The sequence below is a fragment of the Crocodylus siamensis genome, chromosome 2 (assembly GCF_052110815.1).
Source record: "Crocodylus siamensis isolate JL-2025a chromosome 2, ASM5211081v1, whole genome shotgun sequence".
NCBI lineage: Eukaryota > Metazoa > Chordata > Crocodylia > Crocodylidae > Crocodylus > Crocodylus siamensis.
Window position 1 is genome coordinate 237220280 of NC_143396.1, and position 27119 is coordinate 237247398.

At 42.1% G+C, this 27119-nt stretch overlaps 1 protein-coding gene across 3 annotated transcripts in view; it reads left to right on the top strand.

Moving 5' to 3' along the window:
- RASGRP1 (RAS guanyl releasing protein 1) overlaps positions 1-27119 on the top strand; it is a 93984-nt gene that overhangs the window by 26191 nt on the left and 40674 nt on the right. For all 3 annotated transcript variants that reach the window (XM_090033508.1, XM_090033505.1, XM_090033506.1), the window contains 3 exons: positions 18382-18487; positions 22251-22313; positions 26196-26321. In XM_090033508.1, coding sequence (XP_089889634.1) covers positions 18382-18487; positions 22251-22313; positions 26196-26321 — 295 coding nt within the window. The remainder of the gene's footprint in view (positions 1-18381; positions 18488-22250; positions 22314-26195; positions 26322-27119) is intronic.

Below are 27119 nucleotides of genomic sequence, written 5' to 3' on the forward strand. Positions count from 1 at the left end.
AGCAGCTAGCAACCTTTAACAAGTTGTGGACTTGAACAATGAGGTTCTGGTTTGATGTGGGCCAGGTGGCTTTAGTGCAGGAGCAGGCATTTATTTTGGGTGGAGGGCTGCTTACTGAGTTTTGGCAAGCCATTGAGGGCCGCATGACAGGCAGCCAGGGGCAGATTAATATTAATTTTCTAAATTTTTAGGGGCCCCACAGGCCGGATGGAATGTCCTGGCAGGCTGCATCTGGCCCATGAGCCACATTTTGCCCACCTCTGCTTTAGTGGCACATCAGCAGTGGGGAGCTTTGCCTGAGCCTGTACCAGGGCCAGGCAGCTGAGAACTCCCTCTCCAGGCTGTCGCTCCTTCTCCCCACACCATGCCCCCATCACCTCCCAGTTCCTGCACAGCTCCCCACTGGGTAGAAGCTATGCCAGTGCCACAGTCAAGGAGCAGAGGGCTGGGGAAGGCAGCAGCAGGAGGTTGCTACCTGGCCCTGGAATAGGCACAGGCACAGGCAAAGCCCTTTGGCTCCATTGGTCAGATCCAGTGGTTCTGTAGGCCAGATCAACTGTTCTAGAGTATCTGGTGCAAACCTCTGTGCTGTTTGGGGCAGATCCCTGTTGCCAGCTTCTGTTCTAAACTATTGAAGGAATCGTTTGACATAATTGAAGAGTCTTTGGAAACTGGAAAAGGGCAGTTACAGTGCCATCTTTAAAAACCAGTCTTTAAACACATGAAGGGTCGTTATAAAGAGGATAGTGATAGAGGCTAAGGTTACCATATTTCCAGATGAAAAAAAGAGGACACCTGTCAGGGGTGGTGTATGTGACTGGGGGGGCAGGGAGCAAGTGATATGCCCATGCCCTGCTTCTGCCTCTGCCCATTCTGTAGCCCCTCAGTCTCAAGCCAAACCCCCTCCCCCAGCCCTGCTGCTGCCCTTCGCTCTAACCCACAGACCCCCCTGCCCTGCCCCTGCTAGTCCCAACCCACAGCCCCCTGGAGCTGTCAGTGCCCCACACTCTGGATCCACAGTCCCCTGCCCCCCCGGTACTTGTTACTCCCAAGTCACAGCCCCCTCCCCAGCCCTGCCAGTGCCCTTAACTCCCAACCCGCAACTCCAAGCCCTGCAATGTCTCCCGGCTGCCTTCTGAAATGGTTCCAAATGTATGTGTCCATCCCCTTAGTTTGCACCATTGCCCACAAGTCTGATGAAATCTGTCACAATTGGTGGACAAGACAGTTGCTTCCAGCTTCAGCTTGATCAGCTCAGAAACCAGCCTTTTAGACCTCTGCCATATGTTGCATGTATTATGCAATTAACTGGTTAATCACATAGTAAATTTAGACTGGCCACACATGCAAAGTAATTATCATGCTATAAAAATGTATATCCAGCTATAAAAATAGCCAACCATCTACATAGCTAGTGCTTGAAAATGTGTAACAACTTTAAAGCTGGTTTCTGCCCAGATTTAATTTGAATTTGTGGCAGGGCCCTCAAGTGATTATGTATGTCTGCCATTAGGCACCACCCCATCCTGCCTCACCCCATTGTGGTTAATATAAAGTATCAGAGCTGAAACAATAACCAGTGTGGGTAAATTTGTTGCATGAAAGATGTAATGATAATCAGGTTGCAGCTCAGGTGAGGTACAACAATGTGAAAAGATACAAATATAATTTTAGGAACAAAATGTTGGTGTTACACTGGTTCTTAGGGAATTGCTGGAAATAAAAAGTTACGCAAAATATTTTACTTTTTCACCTTTACTTTGGCAATAGAGGAACACAGAAACAAAACAGTTTATAAATGAAAGTGAAAGGTTTTTACTGGCATCTATATAAATTCTTCCCAAAATAGTTTCACATCTCAGGTGGTAGTAATCTAACTTTACATGCAAAGTGTCAGTACTAGGGTTTGCACTAAATGGCATATACATAATTGTAGGGTTCTGCTTAGGGATTTCCAAGTATGTAGGAGGCTGCATGGAGGTCTTGAAAAGCTGGTCAAGCTGATAACTTGCTGTACTATATGTGCAGAAATTCAAACTGCAGAAGTTTATATAGAGTTGGACCAATGAAGCCTCCTCTGGGAAGTTTTTGAATATAATACAATGGGGAGGTCCTAGTCTGAACAAGTCTCTCTTCTAAGTGCATTAACACACAAACATGTTTGATTTTTTACCAAATATGCCTGCCGTGGGCAAGTAAAGTAGATTGTGTGTGGTTGGCCAAAGTGTGAAGACCCGATTGACTGTCTCAAGTAATTCTCCCTGCAGACAAATTGCTATCTATTCATCACTCCTATTGTTCTTAGATTTCTGCCCCTTAGATGAAGGGGCAGTTTTTGCTTCTATGAGATGGAATAGATACAACATATAGTGACTATTTTTTTTTTTTTTTAAAGCAAACGTTCCCAGGACCATCAGCTTTCTTACTGTTTTTGTGGCACCTCACATTGCATACAGAATCAAATGTGAGGGAGTTTTTAGCTGGGGTCTTCACTATACAATGAATGTTTTAGAAATTCACTTAACAGAAAAAATGGTATGAATAGCACATTTAAGCGTTGTCATCCTGTAAAGCAGATTGTTTAACATCAATGAAGTAATATAAGAACTTGGAGGCCTATAAAGTGCTGCCCATATTGTTATAAATTGATAGGAACAGATATGTTGTACCTTTTATGGCAAACAGCCACAGAACTCATGATAATGATACTTCCAGTACTAGTTGTTTCTGCTGTTCCAAAGATCTTCTCTTAGTCCTGCCTCTTAGTGGCATCTGGAGCAAAGTGCAATGCAGCAGTAATGAAAAAGCCGATTAATTGTTTTCTGAGCTTCGGCAAAATATTTGTCCAGTACGCATGTATGTTTTCGCAATGAAAACCCCTTCCTAAAGGGGTCCTTCCAACTGTGCTAGTGGAGTGTGTTGCTTTTTCTTATGTCAGCAAGTGAACATGATTGCCTTCATGATTAGAGTTCCAAACTATGAGAGTGGCCTTCTATGCATTTTTGGTAAGCATACTTGCTGCACTGATTGTATTAGCAGGAAGTTGTGCTCAGCTGACTTTTGGGATCACAATAGAGCATAAGGCAGGAGAAGGTCCTTTAGGTATGTAGGACTCAGGGCCTTATAGCTCAAAACCAAAATGTGAAATTGCACCCAGAAAGTTATTGAAAGCCAGTGCAAACTCTGGAATTTGGAAATTCCATGTTAAATTGGACATGAGTCCTAGTACAGGGAACCTGACTCTGGAGAATAGTGCTTCTGGTTGTTGAGTTCCATTTAGCTAAGACCTGGTAGACAAAAGAATTCTGATTATGGCCAGGTGGTTAATGGATGTGGCTTGGCATGTTCCGTTTGCTCTGCCCATTCTAAGCAGCGTGTATATGTATATGTGTACGTGGATGTGTATGTGTGCATGTATATCTTTTTGTATATATAATGATTTCATTTTTTAATAGCACATAGCTGCTATAACACCTTAAAGGTGTTAGTTTTGTTTTTCCTTTCGTAGTTGTTAGGAATATTATAAAAATCACCTCTTGACTCTGTTGAAGAGGGAAATTACAATAACAATTACTCATGACAAATATTTTACAGAAAAGGAATGTAAGCATTTGGAGTAAATTGTTTTACTGAAAACAAATGCAAACCAAACACTTGTGCAGTATTTTTCAGCATTTTCCCAAGGTGAAATTATATAAACACTAACACATAGACATTCCACTTTACTATTCACTCCGTGGTTTTGCTCAGCAGGCTGTGTGGTTAGAAACAGGTACACAAGCGGAAATGAAAATAATTCTCAAGAAGCTTTCAACTTACAAATGTAAAAATATACTACTCAAAGTTCAAGTGTATGTTATAACATACACACACAGGCTGACCCTTGCAACAGCATTGGAAGGTGCTTATTGGCTTAGTGATTTGTATGAAGATAATTTACTTAAGTTTTCATAACTTCTTTATACAAAAAAATACGTCAATAGTTGCTTCTCTAACCCAGATTTTTAAACATATTTACCAAGCACTAGGGAGCCAACTCCACACTTAGATTCTGATATAAAAGTGGCCTTGTTTTCTGAGAGGCTGAATATAGCTCTTGAAGAAACTGATTTTTAGGCTAGTGTAATAGAGAGCCAGAGACTCCTGTTACTTGAAGAGTGAAGAAACAGGCCCAGGAGGAAGAAAGATTCCCATTATGAGCAGCAAGAATCCCCAGGTCCCTGGTGCAGACCAGAGACCTGGGGATTTAACTGCTACAAGTGCTTACTGCCAAGCCAGCTGCATAGCAGTAGCCCACTGGACTGCTACCTTGCATGGAAGACAAGGTTACAGCAGAGGCCAGCAGCAGTAAGTTTCTTTGGGACTGAGCTGCAAGCTAAATCAGGAAGAACCTGTGGTAATTCAGGGAGTCACATGACCAAACTAGGGCATGGCTTCCAGCCCATATAAACCCAGGGCCTGAGCCTGAGTATTCACTCTAGCTCTAAGACCTGTTGAGGGAAGACTTTCAGTGCAGGATTGCTGCAGAGAAGCTCCTAGCTGGTGCCTGGATTACCCTGGGAACAGAGCAAGTAGAAATGCTGCTGACTTGCAGGGGAATAGGACTCAGGGTAGAGGGAGCTGAAGGATACAGCCAAGGAGCTGGGGTTTGGGCTTTGTTATAGCCAGAAGATTTATTCTGGGTTATAGTTCTATACTGGTGCTTTGTAACAGGGACTAAGGGGGAGTTTAGAGGTCTCATTAGTGCCCAAGGGGCATGTGACTGTTTTGATTCCAGTCAGGGGCCAGGCTCAAAGTGCAGAATGGGGCCCAAGGATCCAGAGGAGGGCAGAGCTTGGGGCCAGAGCAGGGTGGAGACAGGGCTAGGGGGCCCAGAACCAAGGTAATCAAGATAAGAGCTGGTGCCCAGAAGCCAGGTCTGGTATAATGGGCTCAGGCTAGAAGGCCCAGCTAGAGAAAAGGGTTGGAGGCTGAGAAAGCCAAGGCCTCACTCAACAAGGCAATGATAGTACAATGACATCTGAGCATGGGCATGGCTGTATGGGAGATAAGGAGGTTGTGATTAGCCCATCAGGCTATGGATGCCTTGGGGGAACATGTAGGCCACGAGAGCCCATTTAACAGGAGAGTCTGGTGTGAGCAGCAGAAGGCTTGCTCTAAGACTCATGGGCAACCTCCCTTCATTAATCTAATAAGAACAAGGCATGACAGGAGAGGAATCAAGGGAGGGTATCTTGGAGAGTGAGCCAGGCAGGAGCCATACAGCCACCAGGGAGCCCAGTCCTGTTGCACATAAACTGGTATAAATGATCGGAAACTGAGCACAAGTTTAGCACACATAGACTGGTTTAAAAACGGCTGAAACAGGTTTAAGATAGACCTGGATGGATGTATTATCAAACTTTACTGACTTAGTTTAAACCAGTCTATGGAACTTGTGTCCCAGATTTCCTTCTGACTCAAGTTATCTCACAGTCCCTCAGCATCCCAGGATGTTTTGTGCCTCACTCCCCAGCCCCCACCTTGCAGGGCCAACGAGCTAGCTTCCACTCCACTGTCTGCTCCAGCCAAGCTTGACTGGCTCTGCCCCCAGGCTGTCACAAAGTTGACAAAAGTCCCTGCTCCCCACCTGGTGGGGGGGCACAGGGCTGGTGGGGGGGTGGGATGGAGGCTCCTAGCCCAGTTTCCGCACCCCCCCCCGGGGTCTACAGAGTGTGGGGAGCCCTGTGGTGGATGCTTTTCCTCCCTCTGCAGCCTGGCTAGGTGATGATCACAGCTGGCCCATGCTGGAATCAGCCTCTAAGCTGCAGGGGTGGGGGGGGTACAGAGCCCCCCTGCCCTGGCCACATACACCCCTGACTAGGGTCTGCACAGCATGGGGGAACCTGCGGGGCAGCGAGGGCTTTTCCCCTTCACCCTTGCATTCCTCCCCAGCAAGCCTGGCTGGGCGATCGCCCCAGCCCCGCTTCAGTGCTGGTCCCAGCCTCTCAACTGCTGGGGCAAGGGCAGGGGGAACCGAACCCCCTACCCCAGTCATGGGCCCTCCTCTGCTCCACCTCCCTTTCTCCCCGTTGGCCACAATGGCTCCAGTTCTGGAAGCCTAGGTGGTTCAGCCAGGGGAGGGTTTGCAGTGACAGCAGGGGGTTGGAGGCATGTGCCTGAGCCGATCAGGGCTTTTTGGCTGGGTTCTGGTGCTAGGCTGGGAGGTGTGCAGGAGAGCCCCCTCGCCTTCTGGCTTGGCCAGTGCAGGTATTTGCCTGCTTCCTCCCTCACAAGGGCAGATGTGTCTTATGTTTGGTTGCGATGCAGTCTTTGCAGCTTAGAGAAATCCACAAAGGTTGAATCAATTCTGCCTCAGACTTTTTGACCATTTGCACTTAGCCTTAGAAAACAAAGTTCACATCACAGTCCTGTAGATCTTCAGAAACAGAAGTAGTCTATAACATTTCTAGTTCTAGTTGGGGTAATCAACTTGCTACAGGGCTGCAGTTGACTGGGCTGAGCGATACAGTGCTGCACAAATGCAACCAGGCTACTTCTAGCCACTAACTCTTTAGCTTTTTCCCAAGCTAGACGCTGTATAGCCACATTTTTGGGTCACTGCAGGTGGGGCAAGGAGCTGTGCTTCACAGTATTCACCCACTGTGGTGTCAGGGGAAATTAGGTCTCTTGAAAGCTTATGATTATCTCCCTAACTGGCAGCATCATACTTATGCAGCATGAGGCAGCACAGTGCTATGAACTTTTAGGGGGACACTGCCTGGCACTGCCAGGACATTTGAAACCAGTAAATTTTTTAAAATTTGGGACCAAAGTATCTAAAATTAGGAATGTCCCAGAGAACTCTGGACAGTTGGTTGCTTTATATATGAAAAATACTGCCTATTAGTGCACAGAATTTGATATTTTGAAAACAGTACAGTAGAAATTTTGAGGAGTTAGCAGAGAAGTGGCTTATGGGATCATTTACAATGTTCTACAGAATCAGGGCTTGAAACTTTCACATAACAGCTCCAGGGAACTGGAGGATTTGAAAAACAGTTGCATCAGACGCATTAGTCACAACACTTTCAGAAAATAAGACCTGAAGGATGTTACAGCATCTACAGGCACATGGAAGGAGCAAAGGTACTTTGGCCCTTTGTCTTCCAAAGTGCATGTATATGTATACGGTAAGTGTGACCATAGAATGATAAAATGAGGGTTGGAAGGGACCTCTGGAGGTCTGTAATCCAACCGCCTCTTCCAAGCAGGACCATCCCCAACTAGATCATCCCAGCCAAGGCTTTTTCTAGCTGGGTTTTAAAAATCTCCAATAATGGAAAGTCCATAATCTCTCTGGGTAACCTGTTCCAGTGCTTTACTACCCTCCCAGTGAGAGAGTTTTTTCCTGATATCTAACCTAAACTTCCCTTGCTGCAATTTGAGATCATTGTTCCTTGTCTGTCACCTCCTGTCACCACTGAGAACAGTCTAGCTCCATTCTCTTTGTAACCATCCTTTAGGCAGTTGAAGGCTGCCAGAGGCTGGCTACACATGAGACCATGGCAGCAGGCTCAAGTGTTCTTTTACGAAAACAACAATATTATAAGTGGGAATAACCTGGGCACTTCATACTACAAACAGTAATTCTCTTCTAATGTAACACCTGTTTTTGCCAGAATAACACTGACTTCAGTGGACTGATTGCTGATTGATCTCCTAGAAATAGAGAAGCAGACCATGCATTTCATATACCTTTCATAAGCAAAGTATTAAGTGTATCTTGCACCAGTTACTGTTAAGTAAATGTAGAGTGCCACATTACTTTTTGGGTATCTTTCAAAAATATGCCCCCCTTTGATGAACACATTTTTCTGTACATTAAGGGTTAGATCCTCTTTGATTTTACATACCCAAATAACATTTATCCAAACACACATGTACATGCAGTGTGGCTATGCAGGTATCTACACAGCTGTAGAGTATGCTCAGTAGGCTTTGCCAGACAAGTGCATGGCACTGAACACATGCACCTTGATGGAATTGTGCAAGTACAAGCCCTGGAATTGTGGCTGGGCAAAAAACTCTTGGCTATCAGATGTGGACAGGAGGCCAGTGGCCTTCCCATATTTCAAGACAGTAGCCGAATGGTGTTCACCCAGGAACTGGGAGATTCAAGAAGTAAGCCCCTCTTACCTGTAGGGGTTTTGAAGCTACATCACCTGCTTCTTAGCATAGCACTCAAACAATTATGCCCCAGGTTAAGTATTACCCAGTCTTCTCTCCAGTACTCTTCTTGAGGCTGAGCACCTTGCAGTTAACAATCACTAGATAAAATGGTTGGAGAGTAGTGGGGAAATTTTTGCGTCCCTGGGGGCAAGGGTTTAGATTAAACCAAGACATCTTTCTCAGCCAGAGCAGCAACCAACTCACTGGGCTACCCTCCGTATAGTTTGTTCTCTTTTAACAGGTCTCTCTCATCTCCCTGTCTTGGCTGCTCAGGCACCTTGTTTCAAAGGAACCAGAGAGGGCATTGGATAATGTCAAACCTATGGCCTGATGTGCTAATCATTGTGCTTTAACCGCATATAATGCTGGGGGCAAAGAAGTGGGGCAGTCATGCAAGAGGTGGGAAACCCAACCACTAGTTTAATGGGCTAAAACATGGGAGAGCTTTGGCTCTTCCCCTCCTGCTCCATGTATCCACACTACATGTTGAGTAGGATCACAAACTGTAGGTGCCAAAAATTGCACTTATTTAGCCAGGTAAATACTATTTGGGCTCATGATGTAAAATAGGATCTAGCCCTAAATCCGCTCACATGTCAGTATGACTCTATGTGTGTTTGCCTCTTTCTTGGCTGAATTGCACTCAGAATTCCCTTTTTTAAACTAAAGATATCATCACTGAAACAGTGCATCCTTAAAGTGGATTAGGCTTAGGCTTTTAGTTATGAATTCTGGGGGGAAATGGATAATCTATAACTCAGTTTTAGTGTATGCAAAGTAACTATGAACCTTATTATACAAGTGTGAACCTAATTATAAAAGCTTCTCTGTATTTGAGTAACTAACTGTAGCAGGTATAAAGAATAACCTCTCACATCTTTTAAGAAGAAAAGATGCTACGTAAAAGCCAGTTTAGCTACTGTAGCAGAGAGCTGAGTTTTGGCCCTGCTATGCCCACCCCCACGAAAGAGCCAGGCCCGGAAATCCAGCAGCAGAGTCACTGCAGCAGGTGCAAGCCCTTTAAAGCCAGCATGTCCCAGCTCAGCAGGGAGAAGTGGAATCCCAGAAGACCCGGGGAGCTCCCAGCCACTGGGAGGAGAAAAAGCCTATAAAGTACTGGACCGGGTATCCCCTGGAAGGAGGGAGAAGAACCTGGAGACTTATCTGATGCTGGCATGGAGGTGCTGGTTAGAGAGAGAGACAGGTGATTCACAGCTGCTGAGAGAGGGACACTTCATTCATCACTGCTGCTGCCAATTGCTGTGATTCGGAAGGACTGCTGTGCTGCAATGGAAGATAGAAAGACCGAAGTGGAGAGAATATGAGTAAGAAATGAGAGCCCTAAGAGGCAGATAATAAGCCCTACAGATGGCAATTAGAGTCCCATCAGCCCACAGCTGGGGAGACGGGAGGAGACGACTCAAGCCCTAATTGGATTGGAGCCCGTAGCCTGAAGCGCTACCGTCACAAAGCTAAGAAGCTTCACTGAGAGCCAGGACTGGGGAGCAAAGGACTCAAGTGATGCAAGCAGAAGGAATTAGTGCTGCAAGAGGGCCAACTGATGAGCGAGTCAACTGTTTGGAGGGAAGATGGATCATAATTAGTGGGAAGTCCAAATACCCAGGGGATCACACAGTGATCCCCAAGGTGATCAGCTGAAGTTGTGGTGAAGAAGCCAAATCAGCTATGAGTTAAGTGAACGAACGGGTGATTCTGAGGGGTAAGAGAGCCCAACATAAACTGACTGTGTACGGGAAGGATGATTTAGCATGCTCAGGACTATTTCCTTTAGTTTGTAATTTGGATTGATTTCATGTTTATGAATGGGGCAAGCTGAGCCTGAATAGAAACAGTTCCAACCCAAGACCTGTGGAGTGAACGCGGAGAGGTGAGCAGATTTAACCCTTGCTATTGGATGGTGATTATTGAAAATGTCACCTGGGTGAATGATGGACCAAGTTGTAGGGGTGGAGAAGCTCAGGACAGATGAAGAGTCAATGGACTGTAGAGCATAAACCTGAGGAAAAGAACAGCTGAGAGGAAGTTTCCATAAGGCACATTTTCCCTTAGTCTCCAATAATTCCATCAAGGCATGGCAGGAGAGAAATCCAATGGCAAGGGAGTGTTGATGCTATATGGGAAACTAACCCACAGGCCAGATAGTAACTGTGACAGGGGGCTAACAACAAAACAAAGTATGCAGCCTTTCTTTACCTATTTTTATTATGCAATTATTTTGAAAGCATCCACACCATGTCCTTAATATTTACTTTTTTTGGATCTGATCCTCTAAATGTTTCCTTTGGCAAAATCCTTTTGAGGCCTGCAAATGGTGGCTACAGTTAACATAAGAGAAGCTACAAGACAGAAATTTAGTGTAAGAAGTTGTCTGCAAGTCCTTTCCCTGAAGTGGAAAAGCTAAATAGGCCAAAACATATTTCAGCACAAAACAAAACAAATTAAAAAGTCTTGCAGAACTTCCACTATATTTCAGTGGAAAACTTGGCACAGAACAGACACCTAGATTATGTGGTGATAGGTTTAAAAAAGAATAGGGGAGAGAGCTTTAAAGCATTCATATAGTCATTTGATCTCGATAGAATGCTGAGTGCTTTTGAAAAGTTGGACACGGAAGTAGGTGCACAAGACCTCAATCCATCCAAAAACAGCGTTGTTTCTAAGCATGTAAGCAGTGCGTCAGAGTTAAAATCATATATAACAACTTAGCTCCTAGAGCCTCCTTGTTTTACCCTAAGCAACAGGGCATGAAGATAGGGTCTCCAAATGCAAGGACTAGGAATGTTTTGCTGCCGCTGCTGCAATGAAAGAGGTCCCAGATTTGGACAGGTTGAATGGGGATTAGGTCCCACTTCATTGATAACAAGTGCTGCTCTGTAATTTTCCACTTTCACACCTGAAGTCTGGTTCCATTGCCCAGAATACAGTGGTACAGAGTATCTGCATACACTATTCCTGATGCAGGCTGTAGCCTAATGGACCCCAAAGATCCTAAATGAATTAAGGGCATCTAAGATCTAACCTGTAGAGCACCCGCCTCAACCGGTCTGGGACAGTCACTGTATGTAACATGGGTTCTGGACTGGCTGGGGCAGGTGGCATGTGCTTCATGCATCCCAGATTAGGCCAGCACAGGCACTGCTTATGACACAGTCCAGGACTAGCCGGAGCATGCGCTGTGTCCAGAATGCAGGAGGGTAGGAGGGATTCATGGGATAATCAGGCCTGTGGACCAGTTCCGTGTCACTTATTCAGTCCACAAGGCCAGATGTGTTTGACATCCCTGAATTAAATTAACCTAAAACACTACTGGTAAGTGCAGGGAACCTTAATATCACACTAAAATTGCAAGCTACAACTGTAGGCTATGGAAAGATATTGATACAAGTTGTTACAATGCAGCTGTGATGTCAGCATGATTCTGCAGTGATGTAGGTATGGCAAAACCAACCCAACTTTACCTCTGCTTCATCTGGGGTCAAGTTAGGGTGACTCACCTCACTTTTTGCTACAGGATCATATAGGTGTAACAGTTCCAGTGTAACAGCAGTCGCATACTGCTGATCAACATCTCCACCTTTTACAAGGGCTACAAACATGTTTCTCCATATACTTGTCCATAAGATTGTAGATTAAGAGACAGCTCAAGAATCTTGACAACAGACAAATAACTCTATACTTACCTATGTGCCTATTTATCTCCTGATTTTATTTTCCATGGTTCTGCCCAGTAACAAGGTTAGACTAAATGGAGAATATTTTTATGGATTGATGTAAAAAGATATTTTTTGTTCTTTCTAAGCATCAACAGGGGGAATTATCAAGGGAATAATTTGAATGACCATAATTTATTGTTAACAAGTCTGCAATTTCTTCTGCTGTTTCATCAAGGATTTCCATTCATTTGGCTTCCAGCTGCTAAATTCGACTAGTCTGTTTTGTAGCTAGATTTTTAAAAAGAAAGAAACAGTATATCATTAATTATGATGACTAAATGCCATGCTAATGCAGTAGATATCTGGTTCCTAACTGCCACCATATGTAAACTTGTATTGTTTCAATCTAAGGTACTGATTGCTAACAGAGCTTTGATTTTTTGCTAATTCCCTGAAGAAACACTTAGCCTATATGTAGAGTGGTGGTGCAGGCATCAAAATACTTTTTCTCCATTTGCACAAATGGATACCAAATGATTATTACTTGAATTTCAAGTACACTCCTATTTGTGTGGAATAGAGTGTTTATAGGGAAGACAAAATAGTCTTCATTTAGTTGTGTCAGCCAGAATGTACACTGGGTCTTACTAATGTTGAATGCACTAACAGCCTTCTAGGACATCCATCAGAAAATGTGCCATTGCAGGATTACCTATTTAACATGCACACACATGAACATCATGTACAGATGGCTGTTAGAATTTTTATAATTTTAATCTGTAAAAAAAATATTCAGAGGAAAGAGAACTCTACAGAAAAAATGAGGCAGGCAAGATTTGTTGAGTAGTTGTGATATCTTTTATTAGAGCACTGAGTAGTTGGAAAAAAGTTCTTAGCAAGCTTTGGGTGCAGTCACCCTTCTGCAAGCGTAGGGAGTCTCTGCTGTTCTGAGACTCCAAGAAATGAGAGAAGCTAAACTTTTGGCAGGATGTCAGTGAGAATGTAAGTAGGTAGAAATTAGAAAGATGTTTCTAATTAGGCATCTTTCTAATTTCTCCCTGTTTACAGTCTCACTGACATCCTGGCACACTTTTAGCTTCTCTCATTTCTTGGAGTCTCAGAACAGCAGAGACCCCCTATGCTTGAAGAAGGGTGACTGCGCCTGAAAGCTTGCTAACAACTTTTTTTCAACTACTCAGTTGGTTTAATAAAAGATATCATATCTACTCAAAGAACCTGACCTGCCTATGTCCTTAGACCAACACAGCTACAACCAAAAACACAGAAAAAAGTCTGTTACCTTCCCGTCCCCTTACGCTGCAGGCAATTGAGCTGGTTCAACTGCACATGTAAGATAGAATATCCTCAAGACTCGTCTTACCAGTGCTTCCCTGGCAACAATGACTTGTAAGAACTTTTTGTTTGGTTTACAGTTGCTACATGCTCCAACCATATCTCCTCCAAACCCCTCCAGTTCTTTCCCAACAATAGGGAGAAACAGAAATAGGTGGTGTGAAGCCAGCTATGCCAGGTTTATTCATTGAATTCAGAGCCAGAAGGGACTACTGTGATGATACAGCTGACCTATATGATCACAATACTTCTCTAAATTAGTTCCTGTTTGAACTGAAGTAGATCTTTTGAAGCCTCTAAATCCATCTCAATTTGACAGTCATTCTTAACTTACATTTTTTTAATGACAGAGAATATACCCTTGTTGTTCCAGTGGTTAATTACAAATTTAAAATATGCACCATGTTTCTAGTATGATTTTTTTCTGGCTTCAGCTTCCAGCTTTGATTTATGTTTTTACTTTTCCTAATTAGAACTCTCAAATGTTTGTCTTCGTAGGGTACTTAGGGAATGTGATAACCATTTACCTTATCTTTGATAAACTAAACAACTGTAGCTTTTTGAGTTATGTTTCCAAACATGGAAATCTACTTCTCTCGGCTCTTATTTGAACTTTTCCAATTAATCACTATTCTTCAATTGTTGACAGCAATCAGAGCTGAACAGAACTTTCCAGTAGCAGTCAGCCACAGCCATCATTTAATTTCCCCACTTCTACTTAAAATTCCCAGTTGTACATGGAAGATCATATTAGCCCTTTTGGCCAAAGTGTCACACTGGGAAGTCAGTCATATGAGTCATCATTATCTCCCAAGCCATTTCTGAGTCACTATCCTGTAAGTGTGTCATGGATTCTTTGTCTTTGATATAGGACTTTACCTTTGGCTATATTAAAATATCAGTTTATGAGGCAGTACACAGCCCCTACATACCACTGTCTTCTCTTTCTCATTATTAACTATTACCTCAGCCTTTGTGTCTTCTGCCACCTATATCAATAACGATTTTATGGTTTATTTGAGGTTGCTGTTAAAAAGTGTTAAATTGCATATGGCCAAAAGATTCCAGTAGAAAGCCTGCTGTTTATTGAGTATCCCCATCTTGGAATCTCATTTTCGGATCTAACAGTTAATCAGTTTTCAATCTGATACCATCACCTTTATCGACCAAACTTGAACTCTCATAAAAATACCGAGTTAGTTTGGCAATCTGTTGTCCATAAATCCATGCTGATTAGCACTGATTACATTACCCTCCTCTAATTTTTTAATTCAAATTCTGTATCAGTTATTCCACTATTTTTCCATTCTCTGTTTAAAGGTGAGAGGCCTATAACAATCTGGATTGTCTAGTTTTCTGCTTTAAAGATTAGAAGAACGTGAATGTTGTGCCAGTTCTCTAGCACTTCCTTGAGATTCAAGGACTTATTGAAAATAAACATTAATAATCCAGAGAATTAACAATACAATTCAGTTTAATGGTCTGGGATGTAAGTTGTTCAGATTTGCTGATTTGGAAATGTAGTAATTGCCCTTTAACGTCCCTCAGTTACTGTTTGAATTGAAAGTATTTCATTTTATGTGATAAGACTATCTGTCTCAGTTCACATTTTCCCAAATACAGAAAATAAATATTTGTTAATCACTTAAGCATTATTAACACTTTTGTTGACAGTGACTCCTTCCTCCCCCCTCCCCAATACTTGCACACAATAAGAGGAGGGTTTTTATTCTTCTGGTCACTGAAGAATTCTTAACTACCTGATTAAGTTCTTTTTCTGCCCACATTATGCTGCCACAGAAGAGGCCAGGGATCTGGGATAAGAATTTTTGTTTATGAAGATGCTATTTTTGAAGATATGTCCTGTAATAAAAGCAAGCTTTCAAAACTGAAATTCTCCTATGAAAGTTGTACATCCCCCCCAGGCTACAATTCTAGGCTTCTCTTGCACAATCACAGGCACCAGTATTATGGTACCCTTTGCCCTTCCCCCTTCTAGCTCATCTTATACCCCTTCTAGGCATTTAGAATACTGGTTTTAACTTATGTATATCAAGATTGCATTGGTCCTGTGGGTCCACAAAAAGACTTAGGTTGAGCTCTATAAGGACATTACTAAAGCAAACTTTAACATGCCTACTTCAAAAGCAGAATTCACAAACCCAATTTAGGAAGTTCCATATTAAGTTCCTTATTAGGTGAACAGGAAGACATAGCAATCTAAAACTGGGTTTCATAATATCTACTGTGCTGGGAAGAGGCAAGAGGTGATGCCTGAGGTAGCCAATAGAGTGTGTCTGAAACGGAACTTATCTTTTTGGACTTTTGTACCTACGTGCAACCCCAAATTGGGTATCTGTCCAAAACTGGGATTCATGGCCCAAAATCACTTCCTGGACTTAGGTACCCAAGTGATTCCTTTGGCTAAAGACCCAAGAGTTTCTTCTCCCTTGAGGGGAGTACCACATTCCTTTCTACCCAGCAGCCCAGCTTTAGTTGAAGAGGTGGAAACCCCATCCCTGACTTTTATTTACAACCTTCTGGATAAGGTATTATCTTGGGAAATAGATGTGGGTTTGAACAAGGGATTCCTCAGGCTAAGGAGGGCATTGAACCCAAGTCTACCTCATTTCCTGAGGAAGTGGTCTAAGCACTAGATTGTTTTGTAATACCTATTACTTAATGGCCATGTCACCCATACCCAAATCAAAGCTTACCACAAACAATTTCAACAGTTAAATTTTCAAAATGGAATAGGAGCTAAAATCTGAAACAGGTTACTAGAACTATAAAGCAAAGTAAGTGGCACAAATCAATACAAGAGAAAGTGGAACCCATTAAAAAAAATCACAGCGATAAAGGCACCCTGAATTTACTTTGAAGGGTTAGAAAAAAGTTATGTGGTGCTTTATGAGTTTTTAAAGATTCAGACTGCTGTGAAATAAAGATGAAACTTCAGCTTCTTTTAACCTGTAGATAAGGATCTATCTAAGTTGTGGCAAGCAAAAAAGAGCAGATTTTTTTAGCCTTCTTGTGATGAGCCTGCTCCTGGCTGCTGATTGGCTGAGGGGCCCCTGTGGCCCTCACCTCTTGCCTGAGAGGGCTGTCTGTCAGTGGCCAAGTCCCTCACTGCTGATTGGCAGGGAGGAGCAGGGCCATACAATGGGTAACCCTCTCAGCCAATCAGTGATGAGGGGTGGGGGATGTGGCCACCGTTGAAGCTGCTCCCCTTTGGGCCAGTGGCTCCCCATTCCCCCAGTAGGCCACAAGTCAAGACCACAGCAGCCATGAGGACTCCTGGCTCCCATTGGGGAGCCAGCATTTTATTTTTTAGTAATCTTTTTATTTTTATTTTTGACTTCGCAGGTTTGACGGACAATGCCTGATTTCATGATTTCTGCGAAATCCACAAAATCATTAATTAAGTAGGTCCCTACTATGATAGACTTCTCATATATAGTGAAGGGAGACCCACAGAAGAGAAATCTTTAGAGTGAGTGAGTTGAGATACAAGGCTAAAGATGGATTTGTTCAGTTACAAGTGATGCAGCTTCTCTTTGTACAGTGCGAAAAAATGAAAATGAGACTGACTTGGCATCACTAGTCAAAACATTAGCTAGGCATCTTATTCTAAATTTACTTTAACAGAAAGATCTTGGATCAGAGGTGCACCCTTTAGATTTGGCACCTTCCTCCTGCATAATGGCACAAAACTTTTGCTAGACATCTGCCTCTACATTTAATCATTTTAAAGGTAAATTAAACTTGACAACATCTCCATATTCATGATTCATAATCTGAAAATGTTTTACCTCTAACAATGGGCACCTATTGCTGGACATCTGCTCCAGTGTGTGCTAATTAGGACGCGTTGGAGGAGACTTGATTAATGGAGTTAATTAACATAACGTACTCCAGCAGTCTCCGCGTTACATCTATTCAGCATCCCCGCACTTCATAAGCTCATTCAGTGAGCTTTAGTTCAAGTGCCCATGCTACCATTTTGAAGCACAAGATGGTGAATATATGTGATCCTGCAGACGCTTTTAATTAGAGTGGTCCCTTGGAGCCCCCAACCCAGAGCATGTGTATAGATACCCACCACGTATAGTTTCATATGCTTCAAGTCTAGTGTTTTGTCTGCTGTTTCCGTTTTTGCCATTTCTCGTTATGTATTGCTTCAAGGATATTTTATGCCATGCCAGTTTTCGGCTGCTCTTAACTAGTAACATAAATCCAGCTTCTTAGAAGAGAATATATTTAAAGGCACTCAAAATGGTTATATTTTATTATCATGTTGCAAGGGAATCCAATTTCTATTTAAACTAGCCAGTCTCTCTTTTCAGATACTACATAAAAATACAATCTTTGAGTGTTTATAAAATACTAATCATACCCGCAACAAATTTAGTGTAATGTTAAATTAAACATGTCTGAAATGCCTGATACTTTGGATTCTTTCCAAGTATGGAAGCGAGAAAATGTTAAAGTTGTATCTAAATGTAGTACAACTGAACTCAGCAAAAGATAACTTGTGTTAAGTCTCTTGGGGCAAGATTTTTTTTAAGCAAGGAGGTTGCATTTTTGTATTCAAGTTTTCCTGATATTGTGCACATGAATCTGGAAAGCCAAACGTGGGTGTACTTTGAAGAGTTGTGAATCAAATCAGCTCTGCAAAAAACTGGAAAAAACTGTATACTTAAAAATATCTGCAGACTTTGACCATAATCCAGTCTTGTTACAGCTTAATTATTTTGGTTCAGTAACCTAACTCCTCTTTCCCTAAGTTTTCTAATTTGTTTCAGAGGTTATATTCATGTTCTTGAAGTGAAAGATTGGTAGATCTTTGCTAGATTGGAGCCACTATATACATCTCTGAATGGTATTTTGAAGGTGAACTAATGTTTATATTTATATAGTATTGATATTTTTATCAAAAGATTTGGAAGTCCATTACAAATTGTTTATTACATATTTATCTTTGCTAAATAATGATCTCACTGCTGCAGCAGGGTATATAGTAGATCTCCAATATGCCACAGGTAAGCAGGCCTGATCAGAAATGAAAAACTGAAATAATCCAGCATCATGTATGGCAAGTCGTATTTATTTCTCAATAAGACTTCTTCACTGCACTTTTCAGATGCAGAAGGAAAAGTATGTCAAAACAGCCAGCTGCTACAAGTAATGCTGACTATGCACCGATTTATCATCCCTTCCACAGACGTGCTTCGAAAACTAATTGATCTATATCCTTTCTAATGCTTGCTGTAATTAAAGTAAGGTAAGACAGTTATGGTAATGACAAAGTTGTAAGTAAAGTATATGCAAGCTACTGGCTCCACATAAACAGGTGTCTCATCTGTATTTCACAGTGCCCTAGGCTATAAACAAGTGAGATGGTCCTGATTGTTCAGAGTCAAAATCCAGGAAAAGAAGGGGCACAGCCCTTCCAAGCTAAACTGCCACTTCTCTGCTAGGGAGAGCATGGAGCTTGACAGGCTTGTCCCAGTAATGACTGGCAATTAACTTGAATGAGTCATGACTACATTTATAAACCTCACAACACTGTCCCAGGAAAAAGTGTTAACACATTTTACCTCGTATACTTCACAGCTGCTTAAAATGGACTGGTATATCTGTAGGATCCCAGGACAAAAGTCTTTCTTCTGGGAGAAGTCATTTGTTTACACCCTTAGTTTTAGATTGCCTTATCTGTGCAGACAAAAGTTCAGACAATGAAGTAGTAAATTTAAAAGAAATCCCTAGCATAAAGAGATGCAACAAGTTCTGAAAATATATTTTTCACAAAAATTACAGCACATTTTAAAAAAATCATGACATTTGCCTTTTATTTTGCTGTAGATTTTTAGTCAGCTTCTTTGTATTCATAAGAATGAGAGTTTGGCTCCTCAAGCTTATAATAAAAAGTCTAAAATGATGAATACTGACAGTATTGCTCTATTATTTAGAGATTTTAACTGTTAAAGAGAATGCTTAGCTCCTTTGGCTTTGGCAGAGATTTGCTTATAATTAATTGCGCACAGGTGATGCATGACCTTCTCTTGGCTCAGGCATTTACTTAGTGCACCTTGTTTTAATTAATCCTTCCATTTCCATTCTCCCCTCCCCACATAACTTTTATTTATATTGGCTTCTGATTAATGCAGTGGTTCTCAACCTTTTTAAACTCAAGGCACCTCTCACCTCTAGCTCTTAGTTTTCACCCATTTTTTTGAATAAAGAGAAATAATAGTCCAATACTTACATTGCAAATAACTTAAAAGTTCCTATTTGAAATCTCTGGGCTTATCTTGTGAATCATATTTGCAAACCTTCTAGTGATAACATTGTGTGGTAACCCATGGTAAGCTTAAAAGGATCTCGAGGCACTCCAAGGTACTACCACACCCTGATTGAGAATTACTAGATTAGCATCTTTGTGCTAAAAAACCTAGCATTACATTAGTATTTAGACTAACTCACGCAGAATGTGGAGTGTCTAGAATATCAAGCAGTTGCTTAATGGTGTTTGGAATAAGTGCCATTTAATTTAAGGTCCTGTATTTCCCCTAGAACTGTAAAATATGGTGTTCAGTTCTGACCTTATCTACATTGCTGCCAATCTAACTATGAACCAAACAAATAACTGATTTATGGGTGCAATTTTATTCCAAAGCCTAGAAAACAATTCTGGTTGAAAATAACATGAATCATAATTTTTAAGGAGATTAATAGCTATGCCAGTGAAGAAAGATCAGCATGTACTAAGAACGGATTACACCATCATCTATAAAGGATCAGAACACGGATGTAAGGTTTAAGGATACTCCTCCTCCACAACTTTCTCACTACAGAAATAGACACAAGGGCTAGGGACAGAAATTACACATAAACCAGTATAAGTGATTGCAATCAGGTTCAAATTCTGTAATACAACAGAAGTTCAGCGCACAGAAACCATTTTCAAAATGGCCAAAACTGGTTTAAGACAAAGCTGGATGGATGTAGTATCATACTTAACTGATTTGGGTTATATTAGTTTATTGAACTTCTGTCCCAAATATCCACCAGATTCAAGTTAACTCACAGCATCCGTGCAAACTCTGCCTCGCAGGGTGGGGGGGCTAACCGTGGCCCAAGCTGTCTTCTCCAGCCAAGCAGGGAGGCATGCTCTAGCACCTCCCGACTTCTGGCCTAGCCAACTGCAGGCATGTGGCTGCATTTCTGGAACCAAAAGTGAATGTCTGTTTGCTTGCTTATTGGTTCAATCTACACAGTTTAGACTAATGTGTGAAGGCTCAACTGATTCAGCCTCAGGCTTTTTGACTGTCTGCACTTTGCCAAGGAGGTTTGTTGAGATCTAGTCTCTTCTGGAGACCTCAGTAGTTATGGGCTGAGTTCAAATTTGCCTCTACCTGACAATTCCTTCCTTTCCAGTTTTTTTTTAATAAAAGAAAAACTCACTATTTAAATCGTCACTGTGGACTGTAGTTAAAGAAACAGTTTGCTGTTTTTTCAGTTCTCCATAGACAGTCTTTACATCCATATGTAGATATCCATTTGTAGATGCAAAGCCAGAGGAGAAGACATCTAGGTTTCAATGGATCAACTAATCTGGATGTCTGTTTTGGAAGTTTTCTTCAGATGTTTCAACTCCACCAGCTTTCATTTCCCAAACTATATGACCAAATTGGGAAAATTACATGATATCAGTTGCAGGAGATGAGGGTCACATATAGGGTTACCATATTTCCAGTATCAAAAAAGAGAACACCTGTGGGGGAAGCAAAGTGGGGTGGGGGGAGGAGAGGGAGAAGGGGTATATGATTGTGTGTGCATGGGGGGGGAGAGGACAATGATATGCCCATGCCTCGCCTCTGCCCCTCACTCCTAAGCCACAACCCCCCCAACTCTGCTGCTGCCTCTCACTCCTGGCTGACTGTACCCCACCCCCCAGCCCTACCAGTGACTCTCACTCCTTATCTGCAGCCCCCTGCCCCCCCACCCCCCACCTGGCCCATGACTCTCACTCCCAACCTGCAGTCTTTGCCCCCCTCCCCCAATCCTGCTGGCGCCCCTCACTCCTGACCTGCTGTCCCGTGCCTGCCCCCACCATGTGTCTCACTCCCGACCTACAGCCTTCTGCTCCCCACAGCCCTTCTGGTGCCCCTCCTGACCCACAGTTCCCTGCTCCCCACAGCCCTGCTGTACATGCAGCTTACGTGTACATGCACACACACACTCTCTCCATCCCTGTTTCTCACTGTCTCTGTCTCTCTTACCTGCTGGGGCACACACCCAGAGCATGTGATCCCCCAACAGCCAATCGCCGCATTGCCCCGCTACTCCCAGACCCAAGCAGCCAAGCTGGAAGTACGAGGAAAAAGCAGAGGCAGAGCAAAAATCTGGACATTTGCTTGCATTTTAAAAATCCACCTAGACAGGGGGCCAAAAAAGAGGACATGTTTGGGAAAACCTGGACGTATGGTAACCCTAATTGCATATAATTTGTATTTGATCCTGTAAAGTCTGTAAGTTGTCCTCATTAGTATAAGAACACAATGCCACACCAAATACAGCCTACCTGCAGAAAAAAGCCCATAATACATATTTTTCTGAACTGATCTTCCATGCCTATAAAATTATTTAGCATATACAGCATAAAAATCAAGTGTTCTCTCTACAATATACCTGTGTTTCTTACCTTGAAAAGATCTCTCTCCAGCAATGAATTTTACTGTAGGCATTTACGTAACTATTCTTTTCACTACTCAGATTTTATCAAATGCATTGGTATTTGTAAAAATCCTATTTCTAATTGTCCTGCACTAATGATTTCAGAATGTTATAGTTATGTATCAAAACCATGATCCAACCTCAGCTGAAGTCACTAGAAGGTTATTCCAATTACTTCTATCAGTGGATATTGGATTAGGCTCCAAGAAACAGCAAGCACATCAAGTTTCAGATCATGGGTAAACTGCCCTGTTTTCCTTAACAGTTCTCCACCTATCTGGATGCTTTAGAAAAGAAATCTTCTGTATTTTCTGTAAAGATATGCTATTTTGTAAGGTAAGGACTTTTCATATAAACAATTTTGCCAATGACATGCTAGCAACAGTTATGCAAGGTGTGCATGTGCTGCCACAAATAGGAATGTATGGCTTTCTATTTCTCAAGCTACCATTCATTAAAGAGGAGTGATTGTATTCTTTAGACTTCCTTAAATGTTTAAACTTTAACAGATTTATGTGTAATGGCCTGGTGAAATTCCATTTAAGTTGATGGATGAATTCAGCTAGTTTTTTATTAAGGCATAATTACTTCAAGCCAAGTGCTTAAAGTATCTGAGTATCTTCATCTTTTGTCAAGATCAGAAGAAGCTGAAGATGCTAAGTACCTAGTCGCTTTGTTCCCATTGTTACTGTGCAGTTTTCTCTTTCTGTGTTCAGTAAAGTTGAATGTTGGCAGTATACCAGTATGAAGAATTCCCCATTGCATTCACTAGGAATTCTATTTAAATTAACACAGTGTGACCATAGGAATTTCTTCTCTTTTCCCATTCATTACATTTAAATGTAATGTTTGATGATTTTGCTTAGGGATATTTTTAATAAAAAGTCAGCATTTGCCAAAAACGATTGCACACAAATTATTATTTTTTAAAAATAATATCTTTTTAAAACAGGGAATGACTGGCAAATGTTGGCTTAACTATGACAATTATATTACCTCAAAAATGGCATATTGCTTCAGTCACATCTTATCTTTCCACATGCAACACCTGTCTTTGCTTAAGCAGAGATGTGTATGTGAATTGTCATGAATGAGTGCACATGTGTTTTGCATGTGCACGCTGAATGCTTCTGGAAATTTACAGTATAATGTTATGTGTAATACTGAAATATTTTCAACTAGCAATCCGACTATCTAATGTAAAAAGCCATATTTCTCCGGAACTATCTCTCATAAGCTATAACTATCCATATGTAACTGTATCATCTGTACAAATCTTGCTTGTTTATGGGTAGCAGTTTTTCGGCAGACTTTTCTAAAGCAAAAACTTGCCTTGGTACAGGGCATTTCCTTCACTGTCAAACTAATTTCAAGAAGCTCTACAAGAGTATGTCTTTAGAATTTGCCAGTATATTAAACAGAATAGAAAAAAAAAGTAATAGCTTAGACCAGGTGTTGGCAACCTATAGCCTGTTACCAGATTTGCCCGCTACTTTGGGGTGTGCTCATTTATTAGGGCTAGGGTCTTGGTAATTCTATCAATGTGCTGCTTGTGTTACTTGTGTTTCTATTATGGAGCTGTATCTTTCCCTTCTGCAAGCCCCCACCCCCCACTGGAGCTATCTTGCAGGACTCAGTTCAGTGGGGCTGGGTTCCTCTAGTCCCCACATCAGTCATACACACAAACACACACAGATTAACGTGACATGCCTGACCTGGCCGGGTTGATCAGCTTGGACAGGCTGACACCCTCATATGCCAAGAATCAGTTCATCAGAGCAATAATAAACTACAGTCAGACACAAGCACACAGTTAAACAGAATACCTCTGAATCTGGCTGGGTGTCCAGATGACATCCTCATGGGCCAGCATTCAGTTCATTAGGGCACGTCTGAGCCAAACTATGTCAGTCAGCCTATACAAGCTGATCCTCTTATGTGTTTTGAACTCAGCACGTCCCAATCTTTTAGTCTCTTGATGAGCAGACCCCACAGTATTTCTAGGCTTCACAGGGATCTATAGCTTAGGTAAGAGGGGTGTTGCTACAGAGCAAGTGGGGAAAGAGAAGTAAAGAAGGCAAAAATATACCCAGTTACCACCAGTTTGACTATAAAAGTTATTTATTGCTAAGTAGATGAAATTATATTGACACTAGTAGTGATAGACATGCAAAGGAAAAACAAACACAAACAGACACAGTATACCCTGGTTTCACCAAGTATTTGGGGAAACTTAGCTCAAGCTTAACTAATACAGTTCAAGTTCAGAAATCTATGCTTAGAGAGAGAGAAGAGAAAAGAGAGAGAGAGCTGGGATCTCACCAGTCCAAGGCACTCGGGCTGCAAAGCTGACAGGTCAAAGTTCTCAGCATGATCCTTGAAGGGAGATGATCTTCCTCCTGCAGCCTCTCCAGAAGAAAGCCAGTGGTGTCAGCACACACTGCTGCTTCTTTTACAGATTTTTATACCCCCAGTTCAGTTTCTTTCCAGCATTCTCAATATTGTAAATCAAATTGTCTTTTCTATTGACAAGGGGTTATCTGAGTGGAACATCTCAGGAAACACCTACTTGGCAGCCAGCTTGACATTCCTCTGGATAGCAGATATACTTGATGGGATATCTCCTGGTGTCTTCAGAAACAATAGATTGTAGCATCAGGGTTTTTGGATTTTTACTTGCTGTGAACAAGCCTCAGCTTAGCATGACTTTTCCAGATCTTACTATAGTCTTTTAACAGACTTAAGGCAATTATTGGAGTGTTCATAACCTGTTGTGGAGAGGACTTCCACCAGTCGTCTCTGGAAAAGTATGACAGCACTTGTGGACAGGGCTCCAACGGGCTGGACGCTGTGGTGAACCCTGTACCATTGTTCAAATGTTGCCCATACCCCCTCTGACTCGATTATTGCCTCAGCATTCCCTAACCCGGCAACCGAGTTGTAGCCGATTTAAGTTTACATAGGCCTCCCATAGTGGGACCGGGGAATGTACAGCCCAAGATGCCCAATAAACTTACTTTTGCTTAGAGGTGTGTGTGGGGGGGGTGGGGGGGTGGGCAGGAAAAGTCCTTTGTAAATCCAGATTAGAACTGGTCTGCTAAATGCTGAGCTGGGTGTGGGGGTTGATTAGCGTTTGGAACACAGCTTCCCATCATGCAGTGCTTCCCTGCTTTGCTGATCCCAGAATTCACTGCAGTCTCTGCTTCAGGTTTTCTGTTCTCCATCTCTCATGTAAATGAATGGTCATCTGTTCCCATCTCAGATGCAAATGAGACCTAGGGCAGTTGTTTCACTTTTGTCACCCTTATCTGGAGGGTTTTAGGTGCGTCTCGCACTGCATCTTAATCAGCTTCTGTGGGGGGGTGTGATTATTTGTGAGTCGGACAGTCTGTGTCCTGTGTCAGTGTTCCCCAAGAACATGGAGCTGACAGGTAACAAGCCCATGGGCCAGCCTGCAATTTGGTCTATTTTACCAGCAATGTGCTGAACCCTGTTGCAGATTAGCTGTGGGATCAAGCCTTGGTTTTTCATTCCACATTTTACTAGCAACTGGCTAATCCCCTTTGGCAATCCTGGCTCTTGCTCCTGCTCCTGCTCCAGCTCCATCTCCATGGGGGGAGCTGCTCCCACCACACTGTAGTGGTGCTTACTGAATTAGCTACTCTGAAAGATGCAGGAAGAGACCATTTAGAGGACCTTGGGGGTGCAGGGGTGGGGGGCAGGGAGCAAGAGACCAGCCCCTCAGCACAGAGCAGGAACTGGGGCACAGCAGGGGGTGAGCAGCCCACAGCACCACTGGTTCACAAGGAGTTGCCTATGGTGAGTAAAAAAGGTTGCCATCTCTTGGCATAGATCTTTAGCTTGTATAAATTAGTGTAGCTGCATTGATTTAAGTGGAGCTACTGACTTACACAGCTGAAGATCTAGCTTGATATAAAAAGATTCCAGCACTAAGTCAACTCGCAGCTATTTGTTAGCTAGCTAAAGTATATTTTTACAAAAAAGTAAACCAGAGGTGCTCATATTAATCCTGCATTTGGTGTATGCATTCTGTTGTCCTGAGCGAGATAGAGGAGAGTACTTTGAAGAAGATACTTGCTAACAAGATTTGTAATCTGGAGTGAACAAAATACAAGTAATCAAAGTGTATCTATGTCTTTCAATCTTACTGATGTTGCCACAAAACATTTTTATTATTATGTTTTTCATTTACTAAAGGTATTGGATTACAGAGTTCATGTTCAAAATGGATTCTAAACTAATTAAAACTGTGGAGGAGTTGCAGGAACTGGCGAGAGCTAATGGTGAGGCGTTCCACTGTCATCTACTTGACACAACTCAAATGTGAGTGTTAGAGTTTTAATGTTTGGAAAACAAAACAAAAGTTGTGTCTCGCTTTCCTAAAACTGACATAACTCTCCACAAGCTAGACCAGAAGAAATCTCCAAAATCTGTATCGGTGACAAGAAGATCTTAGGGTTTACTGTTTAACCTATACAGGGGCTGGTACAGGACCACATTATCCTTAGAGCCTTTTTCAGAACTTGAACTGAATTTAAATCATTGACCTGAATTTAACCCAGTGTTGACCAGGGCAGATTTTACTCTGTGTAAAGAACAGCAAAGATTTGTAGGGGATAAAAGATTTTGAAGCATTCCTTGAAATGGCATGTATGTTACTCAAGTTGGATACTAGTAACAAATGGAAAAATAGCACCAGCTTGTTTCATTTGATTTACCCTCTAATGTCTAAATCTTTTTAGGCACAAGGCACCCCTAGATAGATTTGCAGCACCCCTCAGAAAAAAGCCAGCTTAGTTTTCACTCTTTTTTTCACTACAGAAAAATAGAGCAGTTTTTCTATTTCAGAGAATTCAGAAAGACCACAGCTATGAGTTTCTATTTGAAATCTCCAAGTTTATCTTGTGAATCATGTTAGTAAACCTAACAGTGCTAAAGTTGTGTTGCACCCTTGAAAGGCTCTTAAGGCACCTCAGGGTGCCATGGTACCCTGGTTGAGAATCACTGATCTAAATTGTGAGTGTGAGTGCATTTTAAGTAAAGGACTTATCTTGTCAAGAATATATCCTAGGGTGCCCTTAAAAATAGGGTGAATGTGATCAGTCCTTTATGCAGTTCTCT